General features: G+C 38.0%; 1 protein-coding gene across 6 annotated transcripts in view; it reads right to left on the bottom strand.

Annotated features, from left to right (window-relative positions):
- Positions 1 to 20381, bottom strand: part of GRIA1 (glutamate ionotropic receptor AMPA type subunit 1) — a 455708-nt gene that overhangs the window by 10884 nt on the left and 424443 nt on the right. For 3 of the 6 annotated variants that reach the window (XM_082253268.1, XM_082253270.1, XM_082253272.1), the window contains exons 13-14: positions 17589 to 17836; positions 5305 to 5419 (exon numbers count right to left, since the gene is read on the bottom strand). In XM_082253268.1, coding sequence (XP_082109394.1) covers positions 5305 to 5419; positions 17589 to 17836 — 363 coding nt within the window. Of the gene's footprint in view, positions 1 to 5304; positions 5420 to 6595; positions 6711 to 17588; positions 17837 to 20381 lie in introns of all 6 variants that reach the window. The other 3 variants (XM_082253267.1, XM_082253269.1, XM_082253271.1) reach the window with 1 other exon arrangement.

Here is a 20381-nt window from a genome sequence, read left to right as displayed (position 1 = left end):
ATCATTGGTTTGGCAACTGACTGTAAAAGGAACTGAGTACATTGCAGCAGATTGCATACCAGATGTCCTCATAATATGGAGTGTAATGAGAAGATAAGGAAATGCTGTGGCCACCAATTGAGGAACCTTAATTGCTATTAAAGGGCACCTGTCATGGGAGAAACCTGGAGACTACCATTGTTGACCTCTGTTCTGACTTTTCTCAGAATCTCCTGATCTGCATACTTGTTCTAGGCTGGTGACTCAAGAAGCATTTAAGCCACAGGCCCAGCATACAGGCCTGACAACAAGCATTTTCAGATCAAATGGCGGCCTCCATATTTTCTTCAATCTTCACTAGGTAATATTTGGCAAGTCTTATTCCTCCTCATGGATTCTGAAAAGTCCAGCCAAAATGTGTTTTTTTTTTTTTTTTTTTGGTATTAGTTTTGGATAGAGTGGTGGTGGGGTTACTGCTATGCTGGACTCTGTTATAGGTTTCACATGGGTGGCAGTGCCTACTGCACTCCGAAAGCGATCTGCAACAGATCCTTTTTTTGGGGGTTGTAGAATAGTGGCTGCCAGGTATTTAGGAGGTGAATCTGCTGACTCCTGGATGTCTGGGTTTTTTTTGTACTAAAATACGGCACCGCAACCACCAGCCATGTGTTTTACTCGTGCTTGCAGTGTGCTCCCATTGGCCTCAATGGATGAGTTTGACAGGTGAGGCGGCCTATCAATCTCTGCAAGGCAAGTAAACATTGTCATGTTCTTCTCCTTTAAACCCAGCGCTGTCTCAATTAGGAAATCCCACACTCAATTCCAGCAACTAATAAAGATTAATTGACCCACAGGACAGAAATTGGGTCTAATACAGCATTTTTCAAAACTCTTGTGTTTTTACTGTTTAATATGTTCTTACTCACATGTCCTCAGATATATATCCTCAGAAAAGAAAAAAAAATCATATAGTGTAGTTTGCTCACAGTAAATAAAGCAAAATATTAACTTATTTTGCTCACATGTGTAGGTGGTACCCTGCCATGCAACACCATGTGAGTCGTGTCTTCTTTAATACCGTCTTGTTTACATTCTTACCTTCTTACCAGATTCATATTCTTTAAAGAGTAGCTCCAGGCTCCCCTCAAAGAAATTAAAAGTTAGCAGCTACAAATAATGTGGCTCCTGACTTTTGATTTTAGGGCATTTACATGTCAAGGGATCCAGCGGTGTCCTTATCCGAGCCGTTTCTTCAGTCGTCTATCGGGTGCTGGCGCTGCCATCTTGAGCATGCAGCTTCACAGCTGGTTTTCTACTGCACATGGGAAAAGTGTGCTGCATTCTGTGAATAGGCTGCAGTCTTCTGGGACCTGTGAAGTGTCCCAGAAGGCTGCAGGGGAAGGAGGGGAGCCAAACTTCCGGCTTCACCGCAGCCAACTGAGCTGGTTTTGACAGGTACCCGTTTCCCCCCTCCTCCCAAAAAGGGGCCAAATGTGGCAGCAAAAAGGGGGAGGAGGCAGACAAGCGGAACTTCTCCTTTTGAGTGAAGCTTTCTTATCCGAGTAAAACCTCCTGCTATAATTTCACTGGTAAAGTGAAACTTCACTCTCCCAATCAACATTGATTATTTTTATCCTAATGCTGCTAGCATTACTAAATAGACAGGAAAGTCTTTCATATTTATGTGTTCTAAACGTTTTTTTCAATTTCTTTCGGTACTTCCTGATTTCTTGCTTAGGCAATTGATGTTATACATATCAGGAGTCTTCAGGAGGGGAAGAGAGGAGGAGGGATTTTTCTCTGCTAAGCAGACCCTCCTGCATGCATGCTTGAGCTAAGGGCAGAAGTATTCAAGGAAGTAAATGCTACATGGGGGTGTTTTTTAAAGTGATTTCCCAGCTAAATAAAGCATAGAGACAAGGATGAGGAAATTCCTGAAACAGGACCATACAGCAAATGTTAAAACCCTACTCTATGTTAAAAAAAAAAAAAAAAACATTTTTTTTTTCAATCTGTGTTGCTTTTGTAGCATTTCTCCGTGGAGGAACCATTGTCACCAGGACAGAAAGTAAGGATAAATCTGGATTGTAGTAAAAACCCATTCCTGAAGTGGCCAGCATTATCATTCACTTGTGGCGAAACAATCACTGATATTTAAAACACATATATCTCGAACATTCACCTGCAGTGAATGTTTAGTGAATGTCAAATTTACTGCTTTATAAATATGCTCAAAATAATTTATGGCATTTAGATAAAAACAAAGTTCTGGAGTAAACCCATTTGTCAAGGTCTACTGCTAATTACAAAACCAATCACAACAAGTGTATAGTTAAAACAACCAATCACCAATACCTTGTTGGAAAAGCTGACCTGAATAAAAACCACTACTTGTTTATTATGATTGCACAAAGTTCCCCAGTAAGGAAAGAGACGTGCATTTTATTTAGATGGGATGAGAGCTTGAGAACAGGGTTACCTGCCATAAAACAATTTAAATGGACTTTTTGTCATTTTAAGTATTCAATAATTTTTTTTTATAGCTCTATCAAACACTTGATCACTATAAATTGTCCCTAGGGACATTCTGAAAAGGTAGTGTTCTTTCTGAACACTGACAATCTCAGAAGCAAAATGGTACAATGTAATAGTATTTGGTGGCTCTTCATTTTGGGAAGAACATTATAGTGATATGTGAATAGAGAAAAGTCTGGGGAAAAGCTGTTCTAGTGAATTGAATGCTTGTGTTTCATGACTACTGTCATTGCCTAGCAGGGGGAAATCGGCATGATATATTCTGCTGACAACACCGCTAGGGATTTCGGTGCAGCTGAGGCATAATTGTCAGATCACTACAGGAAGTTGAAAGAGTACACTGGATTTTTGGGTGTTTTTCTGTATGTACCATGTATGTGTCTGTATCGCAGAAATATAGTGAATATGTTAATTTGTTTTCCTAATATGTATGTCTGGGAAATGTAAAGTGAGATTTGTATTTCGCTGGAAATGATTTAGAAGTTGTTAGTAAATCTAAAGGAGATTGTGCTATCAGGTTGTAACATTTGTGGTTAGCGTTAACCATTTTAAGCCTGATTGTAGTAATATTTTTTACAGTAATTATATTAATCACTTTACGCTTGCCCACCGCAGATAAACTGCGGCAGGCAGCTGCTCCTGGGCAAAGCGACGTAGGTATAAATCCTTCCCGTAGTTAGTAGACGTGATAACTTTTGCGCAAACCAATCAAAATACGCTTATTGCAATTTTCTTTTACCAAAAATATGTAGGAGAAAACAAATTGGCCTAAAATGTCAAAAATATATATTTTTTAGATGTTTTTTTTTTTTGAGAATGTCATATGAAATGACAAATATTGTTTTTTTTCCCAAAATTGTCGCTCTTTTTTTGTTTATAGCGCTAAAAATAAAAATTGCACAGGTGATCAAATACCACCAAAAGAAAGCTCTATTTGTGGGAAAAAAAGGACATCGATTTTATTTGGGTACAGAGTCGCAGGACCGCGCAATTGTCCGTTAAAATAACACCGTGTCGAATCGCAAAATAGGGCCTGGTCATTAGGGAGGCAAATCCTACCGGTCTTACAGTGGTTAATACTATAAAATACTTCTAAATACTGATTCATGTTCTATCCTTATCCAATATATTTATTTCTTCACATTTCTGAGACAAGTTATTTTTTTTCAAAACATACAAGTACATTTTTCATAAATACAATGAGAAGAGGGACCAGGTAGCCAATTTTTTCTATCTATCTATCTATCTATCTATCTATCTATCTATCTATCTATCTATCTATCTATCTATCTATCTATCTATCTATCTATCTATCTATCTATCTATCTATCTATCTATCTATCTATCTATCTATCTATCTATCTATCTATCTATCTATCTATCTATCTATCTATCTATCTATCTATCTATCTATCTATCTATCTATCTATCTATCTATCTATCTATCTATCTATCTATCTATCTATCTATCTATCTATCTATCTATCTATCTATCTATCTATCTATCTATCTATCTATCTATCTATCTATCTATCTATCTATCTATCTATCTATCTATCTATCTATCTATCTATCTATCTATCTATCTATCTATCTATCTATCTATCTATCTATCTATCTATCTATCTATCTATCTATCTATCTATCTATCTATCTATCTATCTATCTATCTATCTATCTATCTATCTATCTATCTATCTATCTATCTATCTATCTATCTATCTATCTATCTATCTATCTATCTATCTATCTATCTATCTATCTATCTATCTATCTATCTATCTATCTATCTATCTATCTATCTATCTATCTATCTATCTATCTATCTATCTATCTATCTATCTATCTATCTATCTATCTATCTATCTATCTATCTATCTATCTATCTATCTATCTATCTATCTATCTATCTATCTATCTATCTATCTATCTATCTATCTATCTATCTATCTATCTATCTATCTATCTATCTATCTATCTATCTATCTATCTATCTATCTATCTATCCATCTATTATATATATATTTTTTAGAGTATGTTTGCAATTTCAATGTGGCATTTGCTTACTTCTTGTAATGAAGGGATATCTTATTAAATAATACAATTTTAAATTTTAAGTTTTTTTTTTATCAAGCGGCATATTGTTAGCTTGGCTAATATGTCATTACATATGTTTTTCCTTTGCTCCAACAGAGCTGAAAAGAAATAAGGTTAACATTTATTAGTCTATATTAATTGTATTTTTTTGCCATACTCACCATTATCTTGAGCAGTAATGGCCAACAAGAGCTGAAATGGCTGAAAACAATGATCCTTATGGCAAATATCAAATACACTGTCAGTCTAAAGTCTCAGTTTTTTACGTAAGTTGATGTTCATTGTTAATATCATATTTTTTAAAACAAAAATATACTGTGGTCTTTTAATGGCTATTGTTTGTTTACATATAGATATATATATATATATATATATATATATATATATATATATATATATATATATATATATATATATATATGCATTTTTGTTTTAATTATTTGAAAGCCCTAAAGGTTAGCTTTATGTTGAGACATATTTTAGCTTAGTTTATTGGACAAGAATATAATTTTTCTGTTTTAATGGGTTATTGGTTATAATAATATATTTTTTATACACATCAAGTTGTTGTGAACCTGCAAAAAACTTGCTGCAGCAAGATCATGTATGACAAGAAAACTGTGATAACCAATCAGAAGGCCCCTGCAGCATCATGTGTTTATTGCCGGGAACTCTGTTATGGGCATGACTAACCTTACTTCCGGAGTCTTTGCTTCCACATTCCCCTTTATCGTACCACCATTTGCTTTTCAGCTTGTCTAAGACGCCTTGCTCACTGAGTTTCAATACCGCTAGGTTTACAGCACCTCTTCAAACCATGGGAAATAACATAAATAACATCACCAATGTTATTTTATGTTATTCAGTAGCATAGCAACATTTCATTGAGGCATTCATTGACGTATATGTGAGAACCATGGCAAAGTGATACGATTCAATACTCAATCAAGCTCCCCCCTCCCATCCCTTCATCCTTTATTACCCTTCTCTTCCAGCCAAGCCAGATGAGTATTAACTATATCACTTTGAGTAACCAGCAACACCGATTCATTGCTTATAGACAAGACATTCCCTTGCACCCGGTGTCTTATTAGATGTGTTTATTAAGCAGATTTAAAGCTGCCATGTATATCATGCAGTGTGGAGATATGGGTAGCTCCTTTACTGGCTAACACCTATGTTAGCGCTACACTCAAGTGCTTACATAAAAGTAAATAATAAAAAAATATATAAAAAATGTTGCATATTTTCTTATTTATTTTGAGTTTTTAAGAACTGTTTAAATATTGTTTTCATATCAGAATAAATTCAGTTTGCAACTATATAGGTATTTTATTATATTATATTTTAAGTGTTCTATATATAACATAAATATAACAATAAATTTAGTTACAAAAATAAGCTAGGACATTTAATAAAATACATTTTGTATAACTATAATTTTAAAGTAAGATTGCTTATTTGTTAAAGAGACTTTTTTGAAGCTTATTTTTCACAAATGGGCATATATGTACCAATTGTTATATATCCTCTTGCATTCTGCATAAGACATTATCATGTATTTACGTCTTCTATATATTTCATTACATTTCCTTTAAAAAAAAAAAAACTGAAAATTTTAGCAATTCATTTTGTGTAACTATAATTTTGAAAAATGCCAATTAATAAGATGGCTTACTTTTTAAGAAACAAAAAATTAACGTTGCACGATTCTTGTAAAATGGTTATAACTCTTGTACTGCTTATTATTTCTGGTTTCTGTTTAATAGTAAAGTATAAGTGTATTGTTTTAGATCAATTGTTTAATGTTCCTTTTCAAGTGTTTTAACACAATCTCATGCAATTTTAAAATTGGAAGTTTTTGGATTTGTCTCTAAATTTGGTCAAATGTCACCGGGGCCTTGGCATATACTGTGATTTAGGCAGCTGCTGGTTACTATCATGCTGTTTTGTTACCCACTAGTTTGTTCTTACTGGGGCTGACCTTGGAATCACCTCCCCCGCTGCCGCATTCTCCCTTGTCGTACCACCATTTGTTTTTCAATTTGTCCAAAAGCCCCTGCTCGTTCAGTTTTAATACTGCCAGGTTTACTGGATTTCTTTAAAAATGAATAGATAACACTCGATAAGTTACAGCTTGAGAAATCACTCATGAGGTCATGAGACAAAGGATAGGTGAACCAGCTGCAAGTTTCATCCTAGACCACATGTCCCTATCATTGTTTCAGCTCCATCACCATGGTGCAGGTGGGCCCAAAAACTTTAATATTTCAAAGGAAAAACATTACTCTGTGCAACAATAGCCATTGAGCAAAATGGCTTCTTTCTTCAGTCAAGCAAATCATACTCTTTGACGGCCTCAAATATATAAAATCAGACACATATGGAATGTACATGCTACATGGCTTTATGGCCGTCATATATATCGTTCATGTTCATGTATTTTACTTAAGCACGCATGCAACATGCATACGAATGAATGCAACAAAGCAATGCACTTTATGTGTTTAGTAAATGTCCTGATTTACATAGCTGAACTCATAACAATAATCACAACACATTTTAAAACCAGAGACAAGGTTGATTCCTGCCTGTGGCATCAAGGGGATGGCTAGAACTTTAAACTGTGCAATTCTGAAAGAAATAAAAGAGCCTGGAGCAACAAATAACATTCTATACAATGTGCACTTCTCACATAGCTACTGAAGTAAAGTAAAAAAGGAAGAAAATAGAAGAACAGAAAGAAGGAAGCAAAGGGTGCTAACATAAATTGGTTCAAAGTATATGTTTAATATTAACAACAATAAAGGAAAGGAGAAAGCAGAAATTGAAAGAATGGAGTAATGAATGGGTACTGCCATAAACTTGTCTAAAGTATAGGTTCAATAGAAGGAGGAAGGCAAAAAAGGAAGAAACTCAGGAAGCAAGAAAGGGGTACTGATATACTGTGGTTCAAAATATATGTTCAAATTAAACAAAAAGGAGGAGGAAAGGAAGCAAATAAATGATGGAAGGGAAAAGCAAGGAGATAAACAGATGGGAATAATATAGGGAGGAAGATAAATAAAACTACTATCAAACAAATAGGTATATTATATAAAAAACATGCATGCATTGTACAGTGGTTGTGGCAGATAATAGAAAAAACGAAAAAGGTTGCCCTGGGATGACTGGCCAAGTGGCCATGACCCTTGTGTTCACCTCACTCAAAGTCCCGGGGCGACCTTTTTTGTTTTTTATGTATATGTAAGGATGGAGGTGTATCACTGAAAGGCAGTGCCAAACCTTTTTTAAATTTGTGGCAGATAATAGTGGCAGATTAAAAGGAACCTTTACTTTATTTGGTATACAGTAATTGAATTTGGGGCAAAAGTTCAAAGTATATGTTCAATAGGTTTAGGGGAAGGAAGTGAAAAAAAAGAAGGAAGGTAAAAGCAAAGGTAAAGTTAAAGACAGGAGGAAGGGAGAGAGGAAGAGAAGAAGAGTTACTGCCATAAGCTTGGCCAAAGTGCATGTTCAATAGAAGGAACAGAGTCAGTAAGAAAGAAACGAAGAAATAAAAAGCAAGGTATTCTGGCAAAACGAATATAACCATAAAGACAGTTAAAAATAAGTTTTCACTCTATTGCAAACAATTACATTTTGGACAGAATAATTTATTTTGGAACATACCGTATACTTACACGAGACCTATGTAAGATTTATCTAACAGGACCAATTTAATGCACAAATGTGACAACAGGAAATTACAATTTCTGTTTTTTTTAAAGCATCCCAGATTTTAAAATTACTATGACTATTTGAGAAAAAAAAAATTACTATGACAATATGTTCACTAACAAATGCATATAAATACAGCTGATTATTTGAGCATTTGTTGATAACACAGCTGGAGCACGGCTAATAGTATACCATTATCATGGTAATAGGCTAAAGCTGGCAAAAGGAATCACCTTCTGGCTGCTTAGATATTTTAGGAACCTCAGCAGTAAAATAAGTACCTAAAACTCCCAGCTACCTCCCCCCCCCCCAAATATCCTCTAAATGAATACCCATGGCTTCCTGGTATATTGAAGACCTCTTCAGTTGGTCTGGAAACTGAAGAGCCAAGATCTCATTATTAGAGTCCATCTATAGCAATGTTTCTCAACCTTTTTCCAGTAAAGGCACCCTTTAAAATTATGTACAATTTTGAGGCACCCATAATAGTTTTACATATTGTGGTGGCATCCACACACATAGGACACCCAACATTAGAGATGTTTATTTCTTGCAAAAACAAATACTTTTGCACACTGGTACTAATATTCCAGCATTTGGGCTTATTGTTTTTTTTCCACCATGCTGCTAACGTGACCCCCGTGCTGACAGAGAGGGGTGAAATAAGGATGCTGTCCAGGTGACGGACATCCTTCTTATCAACTGAAGGCATCAGCAGTTGTTAGGGCGCTGGCGTCTTGCTCACATAGTGCCCAAGATTGTAATGTTGCACAATGAAAACCTATGGCTTTGTGTAACAAAAAGCAGGCTTAATCTTCCCGCTGGCTTGCACACAATTTTTGGGTAATTTGCAGCAATTTTAGGACATTTTGTCAAAGCACTCCAGAAGAACCCAGAAAGCACCCAGAGTGCCACAGCACCCTGGTTGAAAAAGGCTGATCTATAGAACTATTGGGTCGTTTGTCCCATAAGTATCTGTAAAATCTCTTCCAGTTTTCTGTAGATGGTTGTTTTAAAGGATCAAAGATGACACATTAGTTATATGGAATGATTTAAAAGCCCCTTCACAATTTGTTCATATGCTTTCACATTTTTTTCCACAAATAACTGTAAAGCAAACCTGTTAAAAGAAACAAATCACAATGACATTGGATAGAACAGGTCATCTAGCATGAGTTTAATTAAATATTAACCTTGGTGTTGGAGCTGAAACCTTACTGCAATTAGCAGTAATAAAAGGGAAAAAAAACGTTTAGGTTTTAATTGTGGTTTAAAAACATAATCTACTGTAGAAAGCAGGATGGATCTTGCAGTAGGAAGAAATAGGAAAGTGAAAGTTATATGCTGAATAACGGTAACTGTCAACAGCAATAATAACTGTTATAACCCTGTAAGACCTTCATTTTGTCTCTGATCCTTGGCAGCGGGGGGCTGGGGTGAGGTGTGACATTCTTGTAGGAGTAGATAGGGAGAAAATGAGAGATTAAAACTGGATCACCAATCCTTTTGAGTGATTCTCTAATGACAAACAACACACATACATAGAACAAAACCTGCAGCAATGAGCAGGAGGTTGTCACAGGTAAGGTATGAGGCATAGTTGACAAGGCCCATCACCCATGCAGTGAAAGAAGAATGAATTAATGGCATGATGCACAAACAATCCTGCTGAAATCTTTCTAGTCACTTTGAACTCTATTTAATAAAGATCAGTTTTAAAGATCTTCTCTTGGATTTTTTTTTTTAAATTGTGCCTTGGGATTTGTAAGAGAGTAAAAGCTCTGTTTTCAATACTCACCTCTTCTTTGGCATTGACTTTTCGCCACCAGAGGTCCTTGGTCTTTTGGGTTAAATGACATCCAGAATCATTTGTTAGTGCAAGGCATCAAACCTCCACCACCACGGGGTACATCACCACCACAACCGAGCAGAACAAAATAGATTACTTTTGTTATATTCAAATCTATTCAGTTTTGTGCTGCAGGAGATTTCCATACTCATATTAGATCTTTGGGCCGCTGGATAGAAACAAACTTCTGTTAACATCAGAATATGTCTGATCCATTATATTTTGGTCTGAAAAAATGGAAGAGGATGCAGACATTCTTCCTTTTTTTTCCGGACCTGGACAGACTTGGAGGTAAGCGGATGTAACCAGGCACATCTGTTTACATCCACCCCCCTATAGACCTATATAGAGTTTTGGATCAGGTCAGCCTGAAAAACTGACAGGCGGAACTGATTGGACCGCCTGTGTGAAAGGGGTCTAAGGAAAAGCTTTGGTTGGTGTTTGAAGCAGTTTCAAGTAGTCCAGGTGTTGTAATCTGCCTTCTGATTGCTTGCTATCATCCATTGCTCTCCATATTGTTTTTAAGTAAAACCCTTTGTCAAATAGCTTTCTATGCAATCAGAATAAATATGCTATAATTATATTAAATACGTTTTTTAAATGCATTGATAAGCGGACTGTTGTTTGGACTTCCATTCCTCTTTCTTGTGGCTATCTACTCTTATAATACAACTTACTGTAATGGTCTGTTTACAATTGCTGTATGCAATATACAGTTTTCTAATAGGACTGATTTACCCAGCAGCAATCCCTTGTGATTGGCATAATACTTTAAACACTTGCTTATGTTAATCTACTTTTCCTGGATTTAGCCTTCTCAGTGTCCTGGAAATATAAATAAATAACTGTACAGCATGCACATTTTCATACATATTAAAAGTCCCTGACATATGGTATGGTTATAGAAGAATATTTGCATATGTTAATGACAAATAATGCCTTTTAGGTCCTTTTAAAGGGTAAAGAGAATAATGAGTGGCTGTCGCTTGCAGTGATTTAATGTGTTTTCTTTACAATAGGGATACTGCATTTTATTTCAAAATAGCTTTTTTGTTTTTTTTTATTTAACTGCTTCAAGGGAAACTCTGAGCCTGTAAACTAAGATTGGGGTCATTACAATAATGAGAAGTGAGGGATTTGATCCCAAATGTTGTAGACACTGGCAGCGAAGAGGAGAAGCACATTATATGCCCTAAGGTTTGTGGACACTTGACTATTACTGTGCTTGCTGGACATCCCATTTATTTACAGAGTTACCCCCATCCAGCCCAAGCTTTTTAGCTATAACAGCCTGTTTTCTACTGGGACGACTTTCCACAAGATTTCTCTTTGTGTGCATATCCACCTATCCAGAACAAAAGACCATTTGTGAGGATGTGCACTGATACTGGACTGCAAGACCTGAGTCTCAACTCATCCCAAAGGTTTTCAATAGGGTGACATTTTTGAGACCTGTGAAAGCAACTCAAATTCTGTCAAGCCATGTCTTTGGCACAGTCATGCTGGAACAGAAAAGGCTTTCCAAAAACTGCCACTACAAGGTTATAAGCAAACAATAAAATAAAATAAATGAAATAATTTTAAATATGTATGTTAGTATTAACTTCACCGGAAATCCCAGGAAACATGGGAAACACATGAACTCAAGAACTCCTAGGGGTGGTCATACAGTTTGTTGCAAACTTTATTTGTAAGTTCCTATCTTTACTGGTCATAAGTAGCACTTTGCCTGTTTAACCACATGGTGAGTGTCTTTTAAAGTCCTCATGCACAAGGCAGTGTCATGAGGATGTTAATTAAAGTTGCAGCAGAGAAACTATCAATGCATGGGTTACTAGTGATCACACAAGGCTCCCCGTGTGTGTGAGCAATTGCTACTACATGCTTCTACATGGTACACTTAGGCCCGGTTAAGGCCTGGTTCACACTGGTGCAACATGGGATCCAACTTGTGAGAGCACGTCATATGACATGTCAACTTCAATGGTTTCCCTATGAGAGCCGTCTTAACTGATATGGCTCCGACTTTAGAAAAGATTCCTGCACTACTTTTGTCTGACTTCGATACCACTTTAATGCCATAGAGTGTAAAAAGTCACATTAGGTTGGATCAAAGTCGGACTGAAGTTGCAGGGCAAAATCAGATCGGACGTCCCACGATTTTAATGTCGGAGCAGTGTGAACCTGTGTTTAGAAGCTACTTGTTTGCATTTAATTTCTACCTTTAGTAGAATAATCTCCTAGTCAGCAGTTATGTATTCTCATAGGATGGGTAAACTCTCAACTACTCAGTAATTGGTAGAGTAGTAAACTCTCAACTACTCAGTAATTGGTAAGTTTTGCAAGTCTCATGCTTTGTGTTACATTACAATTTCTCAACATAACTGGTCTCCTTATTATGCAAACTTTGTTGGAAAATAATACAAAAATGACACTGGATTATTCTGAAACCTATATACATTACAACAGTGTCTTTGAAAGTGACCAAGTTGTGTATAAAAAAAGCAATTCCAGCCCTTACAACCATTTGCTATTGTTTCAGTCAAGCTTGGGTACATGTCTGATGTTTTTGCCTGCTGCAGCAAGACAGTTTATTTCTTACTGCCTCGGGCTATAAGAACATCTCGTGAGCAGAACAGGACAAGGACATGTGTCTGTAAGTGTTAGGAGCTGCGCTGTTCATGTTGAGGAATATGTTAAATGTCAAGCAGAGAATGCATTTGCATTCCCTTCTCAGTATCATCATAATTCTTAGCTTTAATACAGTGGTGCAGAATGAGAACACAGCAAAATGTACATGGCAAGATCAGTACTTTTGAAGAGTGGTATATTTAGAGACACAGTGGACAACACAACACAGATTTTATATCCATGTGAATGTTGCCAACCCTTAAGAACCATTCAAATATTATCATGAGGTAAGATATTCTGTGTTATAGCTAAACATCTTCCTTGCGCAAGCGTAAAGTTGCAAAGCTGTAAACTACATCCTTGCATTGGCTCCTCTTATATACTGAAATTGCTTACTCTGATGTATTCACACACTGTGAGCTTCCCACATTAGAAGCTACAGTATGTCAGATAGATCCTGTCTCATTTCCTGGGTAAAGGACAGCCAGAATCCTTTATATCTTTCCTACCCAGCCTTGCTGTTCCTGGCCCATCCCTTTTAATGCCCTGGATTTCATTTCCTTCAATCATTAAGGCTCACATTACATGTGGGCATTACCTAGGGAAGTTTGCATGTAATTGCAGCCTGCCTAGAAATGCTCACTCCTCCAAACAGACATCCACCCATCAAGTAATTATTCTATTTGCATAACTTCTCCAAAGAGCGCACCCACTGCTTGCATCATGGCTGAGGGTTCTTGAGAGGAGTACTAAGGTAGGGTTCTATGATGTCTTCAGGGACATCACCCTACTGGTCCCTCCCACCAGTCATGATCTGCTTGTATTTAATGTAGATGACATCACTGAACCCAATGAGGTATGTAGTGAAAACGGAAAGGTTTTCTTTAAGAATTTCATTAGCATGTTGACGAGAAAGTGGTTGTAACCCCCCAAAAAAAAAAAAAAAAAAAATCTCCTGTTCCCTTATAGCAGACTAAACAGCACAGTGCTGGTGCTGTTTAATCTGACCCCTTCTAAGCTGTAAAAAAAAAAACTTGGCTGATCCTGCCTATTCCTGTGTCCCTCTTGGTGTACTGACCACAGTAATCATGGCTGCTGATCCCTGATTACCGTGGTCAGGTTATGTGCCTCCGTCATCCCCCTGCTCTCCTCTTTCCCTCTCCTCCTCCCTCCCTGCCTGTCACTTCTGTGTGTCTCTCCCTCTCTTTTCTGTGTGTCTCTCCCCCCTCTCTGCCCCCCCCTTCCTGCCACTATTAGTAGCTGGCTTGAAAAGTAAAGAACAATTATAGCCAACTCCTCTGTTCTAATACTATCTCCTACACTGTGTAACAGTTTTTTTTTTAAACAAGTCTGTAAATACCTTATCTTCGATCTCTTCTGGCTGGTCACGTGACCTCCCCGGCTGATGTCAGAGGGAATTTTGTCCCCTCCTGCTGTAGCCCATAGATCAGAATAGGAAGGTCACATGACCGGCCACAAAAGATCGAAGATAAGGTATTTGCAGGCATTGTTTAAAAAAAAAAAAACATTTACACAGTGTAGGAGAGATAAATAGAACAGAGGAGCTTGCTGTATTTGTTCTTTACCTTTACTTTTACAACCACTTTAAGGTCAAACAGGCAGACACCTATGTAAGGATGAGCAATACTCAAGGGAGGGGAAGGGATACTGTTAAAAATAGAAAAGTGACAAAGAGTGAGAAGAGAAAAACTAAAGATTACAGAAAAGCTAATGAGTGCTGTTCACAGTGTACAACGTTTCATGCAAAGTGGGGCACCTAGCTACTTTAGGGTCCTAGCAATATGCTTGCACGTGCTCTATACACAGTCTGTCTCCAATTATCACACTGGGGTTGATTTACTAAGACTGGAGAGTGCAAAATTTGGTGCAGCTATGTATGGTAGCCAATCAGCTTCTAACTTCAGCTTGTTCAATTAAGCTTTGACCAAAAAAAAATGAAGCCTGGTTTCTATGCAGAGCAGCATCAGATTTTACACTCTCCTGTTTTAGTAAATTAACCCAGTCCTAGCAATGGAATAACTTGTCTGAGATTGGGCAAAAATGTCTATGATAGTTCTTGTTCAAATATCTGCAGTTTTTACAAAGTCTTAAGGCAAATAGTTTTAAGTAGGAACAGGGGATCAAACATGGGCAGTGTTCTGTTTTGTTGTCTAGTCTCAATTGTAACAGTTTTTTCAGATTTGACCATATGCATAACTAAATACTACCAAGATCTGTTTGCTACCAAGATCTGTCTGATACCTTTGAAGCTGCTTGTGTCAGTTACAGACTTAGGTCCTATCAGGAATATCTCACTTTGTGCATGTTGTTACAGCAATTCCACAATGTAGGAAATGTATCAGGACAGCACTGAAAAGACTAAAATACCTAGTCATAAAATTTCCTAGTAATGTCTTCTACACCCTGTATTATATTTTACAGCAATATATACAAGAGCTCTATTCTTACAGGCACAGAGGCAGCAGTGGGAGCCATTTGCTCCTGCTGCTGTCAATCAAATCCTGGGAGAAGGAAGCGGGGCGTGGGGCTGGGCCCTGCTGTGTGTGTATGGACACAAAGAGCCTGGCTCAGGAGAGAGCCAGCATGTCTGCCCATTGGCAAGTGCTTGGAAGATGGGAGTAAGGTAATTATATTTTCAATGGTATTTTGTAAGGAAGGGTGGGGTGGCCTGAAGAAATAGGCATACCCTACCTTTAAGTGCAATATGGACTTTAATATTTTATTGTTTTCCTATACTATAGAATATCTTTTGCAGTGCACTACTAGGTACATTTTTAAAGTGATGATAGATCTTTGACAATGTTTTTCAAATAAACAAAAGATCCCTCTGTGAGATACCGTAATACTGTGCATTGATGTAAGGGGTCCTTTTTCCACCAATTTCTCAATTTTTCAAATCATCCATTCAGATAGAATAATGCTTTTCAAGTGCTATTTACCATAACTATTGAATTAGGAACCTAGCAAGGCCAGTGGTTCTCAAACATTTTCTCCCCAAAGCATAACATGCTTGTTGTCCCAGATGACTTCCATGACCAGAAGTATTTAGGGAAAGCTAAGGCAAGAAATGGCTTTTGATCTAATCTTATTGCAGATTTGGAAAGGGTTAGGAACCTCTGTGAGATTTTTCAGTGCTGTCAATAACTTTGCTGAGGAGCTCAACCCTAATTCCTGCCTCCAGAACAAAAAGTGTAGAAATCCAGTTACTGACAATTTTCACTGGACAGGAAACCTCCTAGTGAAACCCCAATCAAAGGTAGGGTTTCCTCTCATGTTGGAGAGGTTTCCAGCTCACGTCCTTCTCTATTGCAAGTTTTAAAAGGAATATAGGAAGCAATAAAAATTCTGATGTGTTCTAATATTTCCCGACTACATCAAAAATATAACAACGTTTTGGCTAAAGCTGAGCTTTAATTAACTAGTGTTGATTCAATCATATCCCAACATTATTCTAGTAATTTGGTTTCTAGAATACACAAGCAAAAGAGACACAGTTTCAGAACCACTGGCCAAGGTGACATACATGACAGTTGAAAAAAATCCATGTGCTTCTTTTATTCAGAATGAGGCTGGGGGATCCCTCCAGGTTTTTACACAGTGAGGTATGAAGCCAGGATCAAGTGCGAAACCTTTTATAGTGGACCTATAATTAAAAAGTGAAGATCTACTATCTTATAGGAAACGTCCCAAATTTTAAATTATACCTAAGAAACAAACGGAGTTTTCTTTTACTCCTCTGGAAAAATATTAGTGTATTTCCTGACACGTGTCCATATATTTGCACTTCTGTAGGCTAATAGTTGTATATCTGCAGTGTTAGATCAACTAAGGCTCTGCTTCCTCTGATGGTTTGTTTCAGGAGACCTGGAATGAAATTTGATTTAGTCACTACTATGCTGCTCACTGCTCTCTTTTTCAGGAGAAGAAGCTGTACCTGAGAAACTGCAATGCATGAATGCTTGTTATTTATTAATTCTGTGGATTTTCTATTTCTGTACCTACCCTGATTTTGAACAGTATCTCACCAATCATTAGATCACAACTTATCAGGGAAACCAGTTTTACATGACAATGAAGGCCTCTTGATCCCTATAGGGAAAGAGAGCCTTGACTGATGGGGGCATGGTCAGTGGGCTTGTTTATAGCAGGTGGCTACGTGGGAGAACTGGTTGGATGGATTTTGGGCACGGGGTTGGGCCTGGGCTCAGTTAAATATCCCCTACCCAGGGAATTCTGGGTCTTTGAAGAAAAACGTGGTTGAAGAGCTTCCCACCCCCCTGCCCTACTCTTTGGTCGGTCTGAGCTGTGGCCTTGCCCTTTCCAACTTAATCATTTGTAAGTGTGGTTTGTATGGGGAAGGGGCAAGGGGTATTGGTTATTATGGTTCTCCGGACCTATGCACCTCAGCAGTCAAGTAAAACCCTGCCAATACAAACATGGCCACCTCTACACAGATATGCAGTGCAGAACAAGATGTAATAGGAAGTAATGGGAAAAAGATCATCTGCAGGGAACCTTGCTTTTTGCACCTTTCTCACAATTCAGGTCCTCCAGTCACTAAAAGTTACATATAACTAGTTCTATCTTTTTTTTTTTTTTTCAGGATAATACATTGTTGAATGAAATGACACAAGCAGATGAATGAGTATACAAAGAGATGGACAGTCCAATGAGGGGATACGTTTTGACTTCCAAGTACTCCCAGGGTCTACAGCCAAAGAGCAATATCAATGTACAATAAAGCAATGCTACATACCTCAGAGCTGACCCCTTTGGGGTGGCAATGCCATAGCCCTTGGAATCCAAGTTACCTCCCACCTTCATGGTGTCACAGGGTTTTCTCTGTTCTATATACTCGTTCATCGTGGACTCCAAGAGATATGCATATTTGCCTTTAGACTTTCTCACTCTGTTCATCCCTTCCTCAGTGGTCTTAACAAAAACCGAGGGTTCCGCTGAACGCATGTAAGTCCACATTTTTTCAAACACAGCTATTTTAGATCTCTAGGAATACAAAAGAAGAAAGAAGCAGACTTGGCAACCATTTAAAAACCATTGACAAGATATATATGTTTTGTGACCGTTGATGCTATCAAAAAAGCTTTTAGGACGGGAAGTAGTGAACAGCTATTTGAGAAATTTAATGTCTCGTTAAAATGCTTTCATGGCATAATATCTGAAGAGGCGCTTCTGTACACAACTGCTTAAAGCAAAGTAAAAGAAAAAAATAGAATTACAAATTAGGTAAAAAGTCTTTTGATATTTTGATAGCACGAGACAAGCCGTGAAAATGGTTCTTTTGTGTCATACTTGTGGTGCATAAACTGTATGCAAAGCTTGATATGTGTAGTTTAATGATGAGGAGGAAGAAATGTTTTCTGATGGGTTGTAGAAATGCAGGAAAAAATAAACACAAAAGGTTGTTTTAAAACCACATCTTACTAAAGTTTTTAAATTGATGTTTGAAGCTTGTTTAATTTACACTCGAAGAAAACAGATGCACAAAATAGAGAATTTATTGATGGTATTATTAAAAGAAAAAACTGCACTTATACAACTATACTAAAACAAAAATGATCCAAGCTGCAACTCTACTGTGAGATTTAAACACACTCAGCATGCATAAAAGAGTTGTACTACATAGTGAAATATTAAAACAAATTAAAATAAGTGCATATTTCTTGTAAAGGTAAAGTGAGGAAAATAAAGTCCTCTTCATATGTAATCAGAAGTTCAATGTGTGTATTCACCCTCCATTACCATAAGCGAAATCCAGACTGGAACACCACCACCTTATTGTGGTAAAAATGCAAGGTTACCAGCTAAATGGGATCTTCTGTGAGCCAAGGTCAACAATGCATGTGGCATACAACAAGCAACCCGCACTTCCAGGAACTGAAGTGCATGATGACGTCAGCATGTCACTCTTACCTATGCATTTGGCACAGATTGCATCATCCGGGCACACAATCTGTGACAAAATGCATAGGGCGGAGAAACGTGCTGACGTCATTTCCCGGAAGTGCAGGTTGCTTGCTGTATGTCGGCCGGCGAGGTTGTTTTTAGGTGGTTTTATCTTCATATTGATGTAAGTGCAATCTTGTGTTTTAATAAACGTACCATAAAGTTCACTTTCTTTGGGCACGTTTGGTATTCTAATTTCTACTATGGAGTTATCACACAACATAAGAAATCTCTTTGGATGGTTAGCCGGTTTGGTTCGCACCAGAACATCTCGAACAGGGGAAAAGTTTTGGTAAACATTTGAACCCTATTAAATCCTATGGGGCACGAACATGAAAAATCAAAAGTCCTAATTTTAAAGGCTTTATAAGCAAGTTATTTCCATAAAAAAAAGATTATGGGGACCCGGGTACTGCCCTGGGGGACATGCAGCAATGCAAAAAAATGTTTATAAAGTAATCGTTTTAAAAGGAGCAGTGATTTTAAGCCCTTCCCGACCGTCGTATAGTAAAATGACGGCCGCAAAGTGGTTGTCCCATCCTGGCTATGATGCCCAGCGGGATCGGCCGCTCTGCGCGCCCCCGAGGGGAACGCAGATCGGCGATCGGTGGTGCGGTGTGTCACTCTGACACATCGCATCTCTGATCCTGGTAAATAGCCTGTGACGTATGCTCTTTACCATGTGATCAGCTGTGTCCAATCACAGCTGGTCACATAGTAAATAGGAAGTGTCGTTGATTGATTTTCCTCAGTTCGCGCCTAACAGGCGTGAGTAGAGGAGAGCCGATCGGAGGCTATCCTGACAGGGGAAGGGGGGTCTGTGCTGGTAATCAGAGCATTGATTACCAGTGCAGACCCTTAGGGGATTCTACTAGAGCCACCAGGGATTGCCCACCCATGGCCACCATGGATGCCCACCCACCCATGGCCACCAGGAATGACAATCAGTGCTCAGGGAGCATGTTAGTGCCCTCCTCATCAGTGCTGCCCATCATTGCCATCTATCAGTGCCATCCACCAGTGCCCATCATTGCCATTTATCAGTGCCGCCCACAAGTGCCCATCATTGCCCATCAGTGCCCATCAGTGCCACCTATCAGTGCCCATCAGTGTCACCTATCAGTGCCCATCAGTGCTGTCCATTAGTGCCCATCAGTGCCGCCTATCAGTGCCCATCTGTGCCGCATATCAGTGCCCATCAATGCTGCATATCAGTGCTACCTATCAGTGCCACATATCAGTGCCCAGTGCTGCATATCAGTGCCCCCTATCAGTGCCCATCAGTTCTGCATATTAGTGTGTCATCCTCAGTGCCACACCATCAGTGCCTCCTCATCAGTGCTTGCCAGTGCGGCCTCAACAGTGCTCGTCAGTGCAGGAAAAACATTTATTTACAAAATTTTATAACCTGATGCAAAAAAAAAATTGGAGAAGAAAGAAAATAATAAAATATCAATGAAAAAAAAAATTGGATCAGTGGGGTGAAAGAGACGTGTTGTATACACCAACACTTCAGTGGCCCCACTACACTGTATTACACAAGAATCACAGCACTACACTGACTGCACTACACTGTTACACAAAA

The sequence above is a fragment of the Pelophylax lessonae genome (genome assembly GCF_965119305.1).
Source record: "Pelophylax lessonae genome assembly, chromosome: 4".
Classification (NCBI taxonomy): Eukaryota; Metazoa; Chordata; class Amphibia; order Anura; family Ranidae; genus Pelophylax; species Pelophylax lessonae.
Note: the sequence above shows the minus strand (reverse complement) of the source record. Positions and strands in the feature narration are given on the sequence as shown.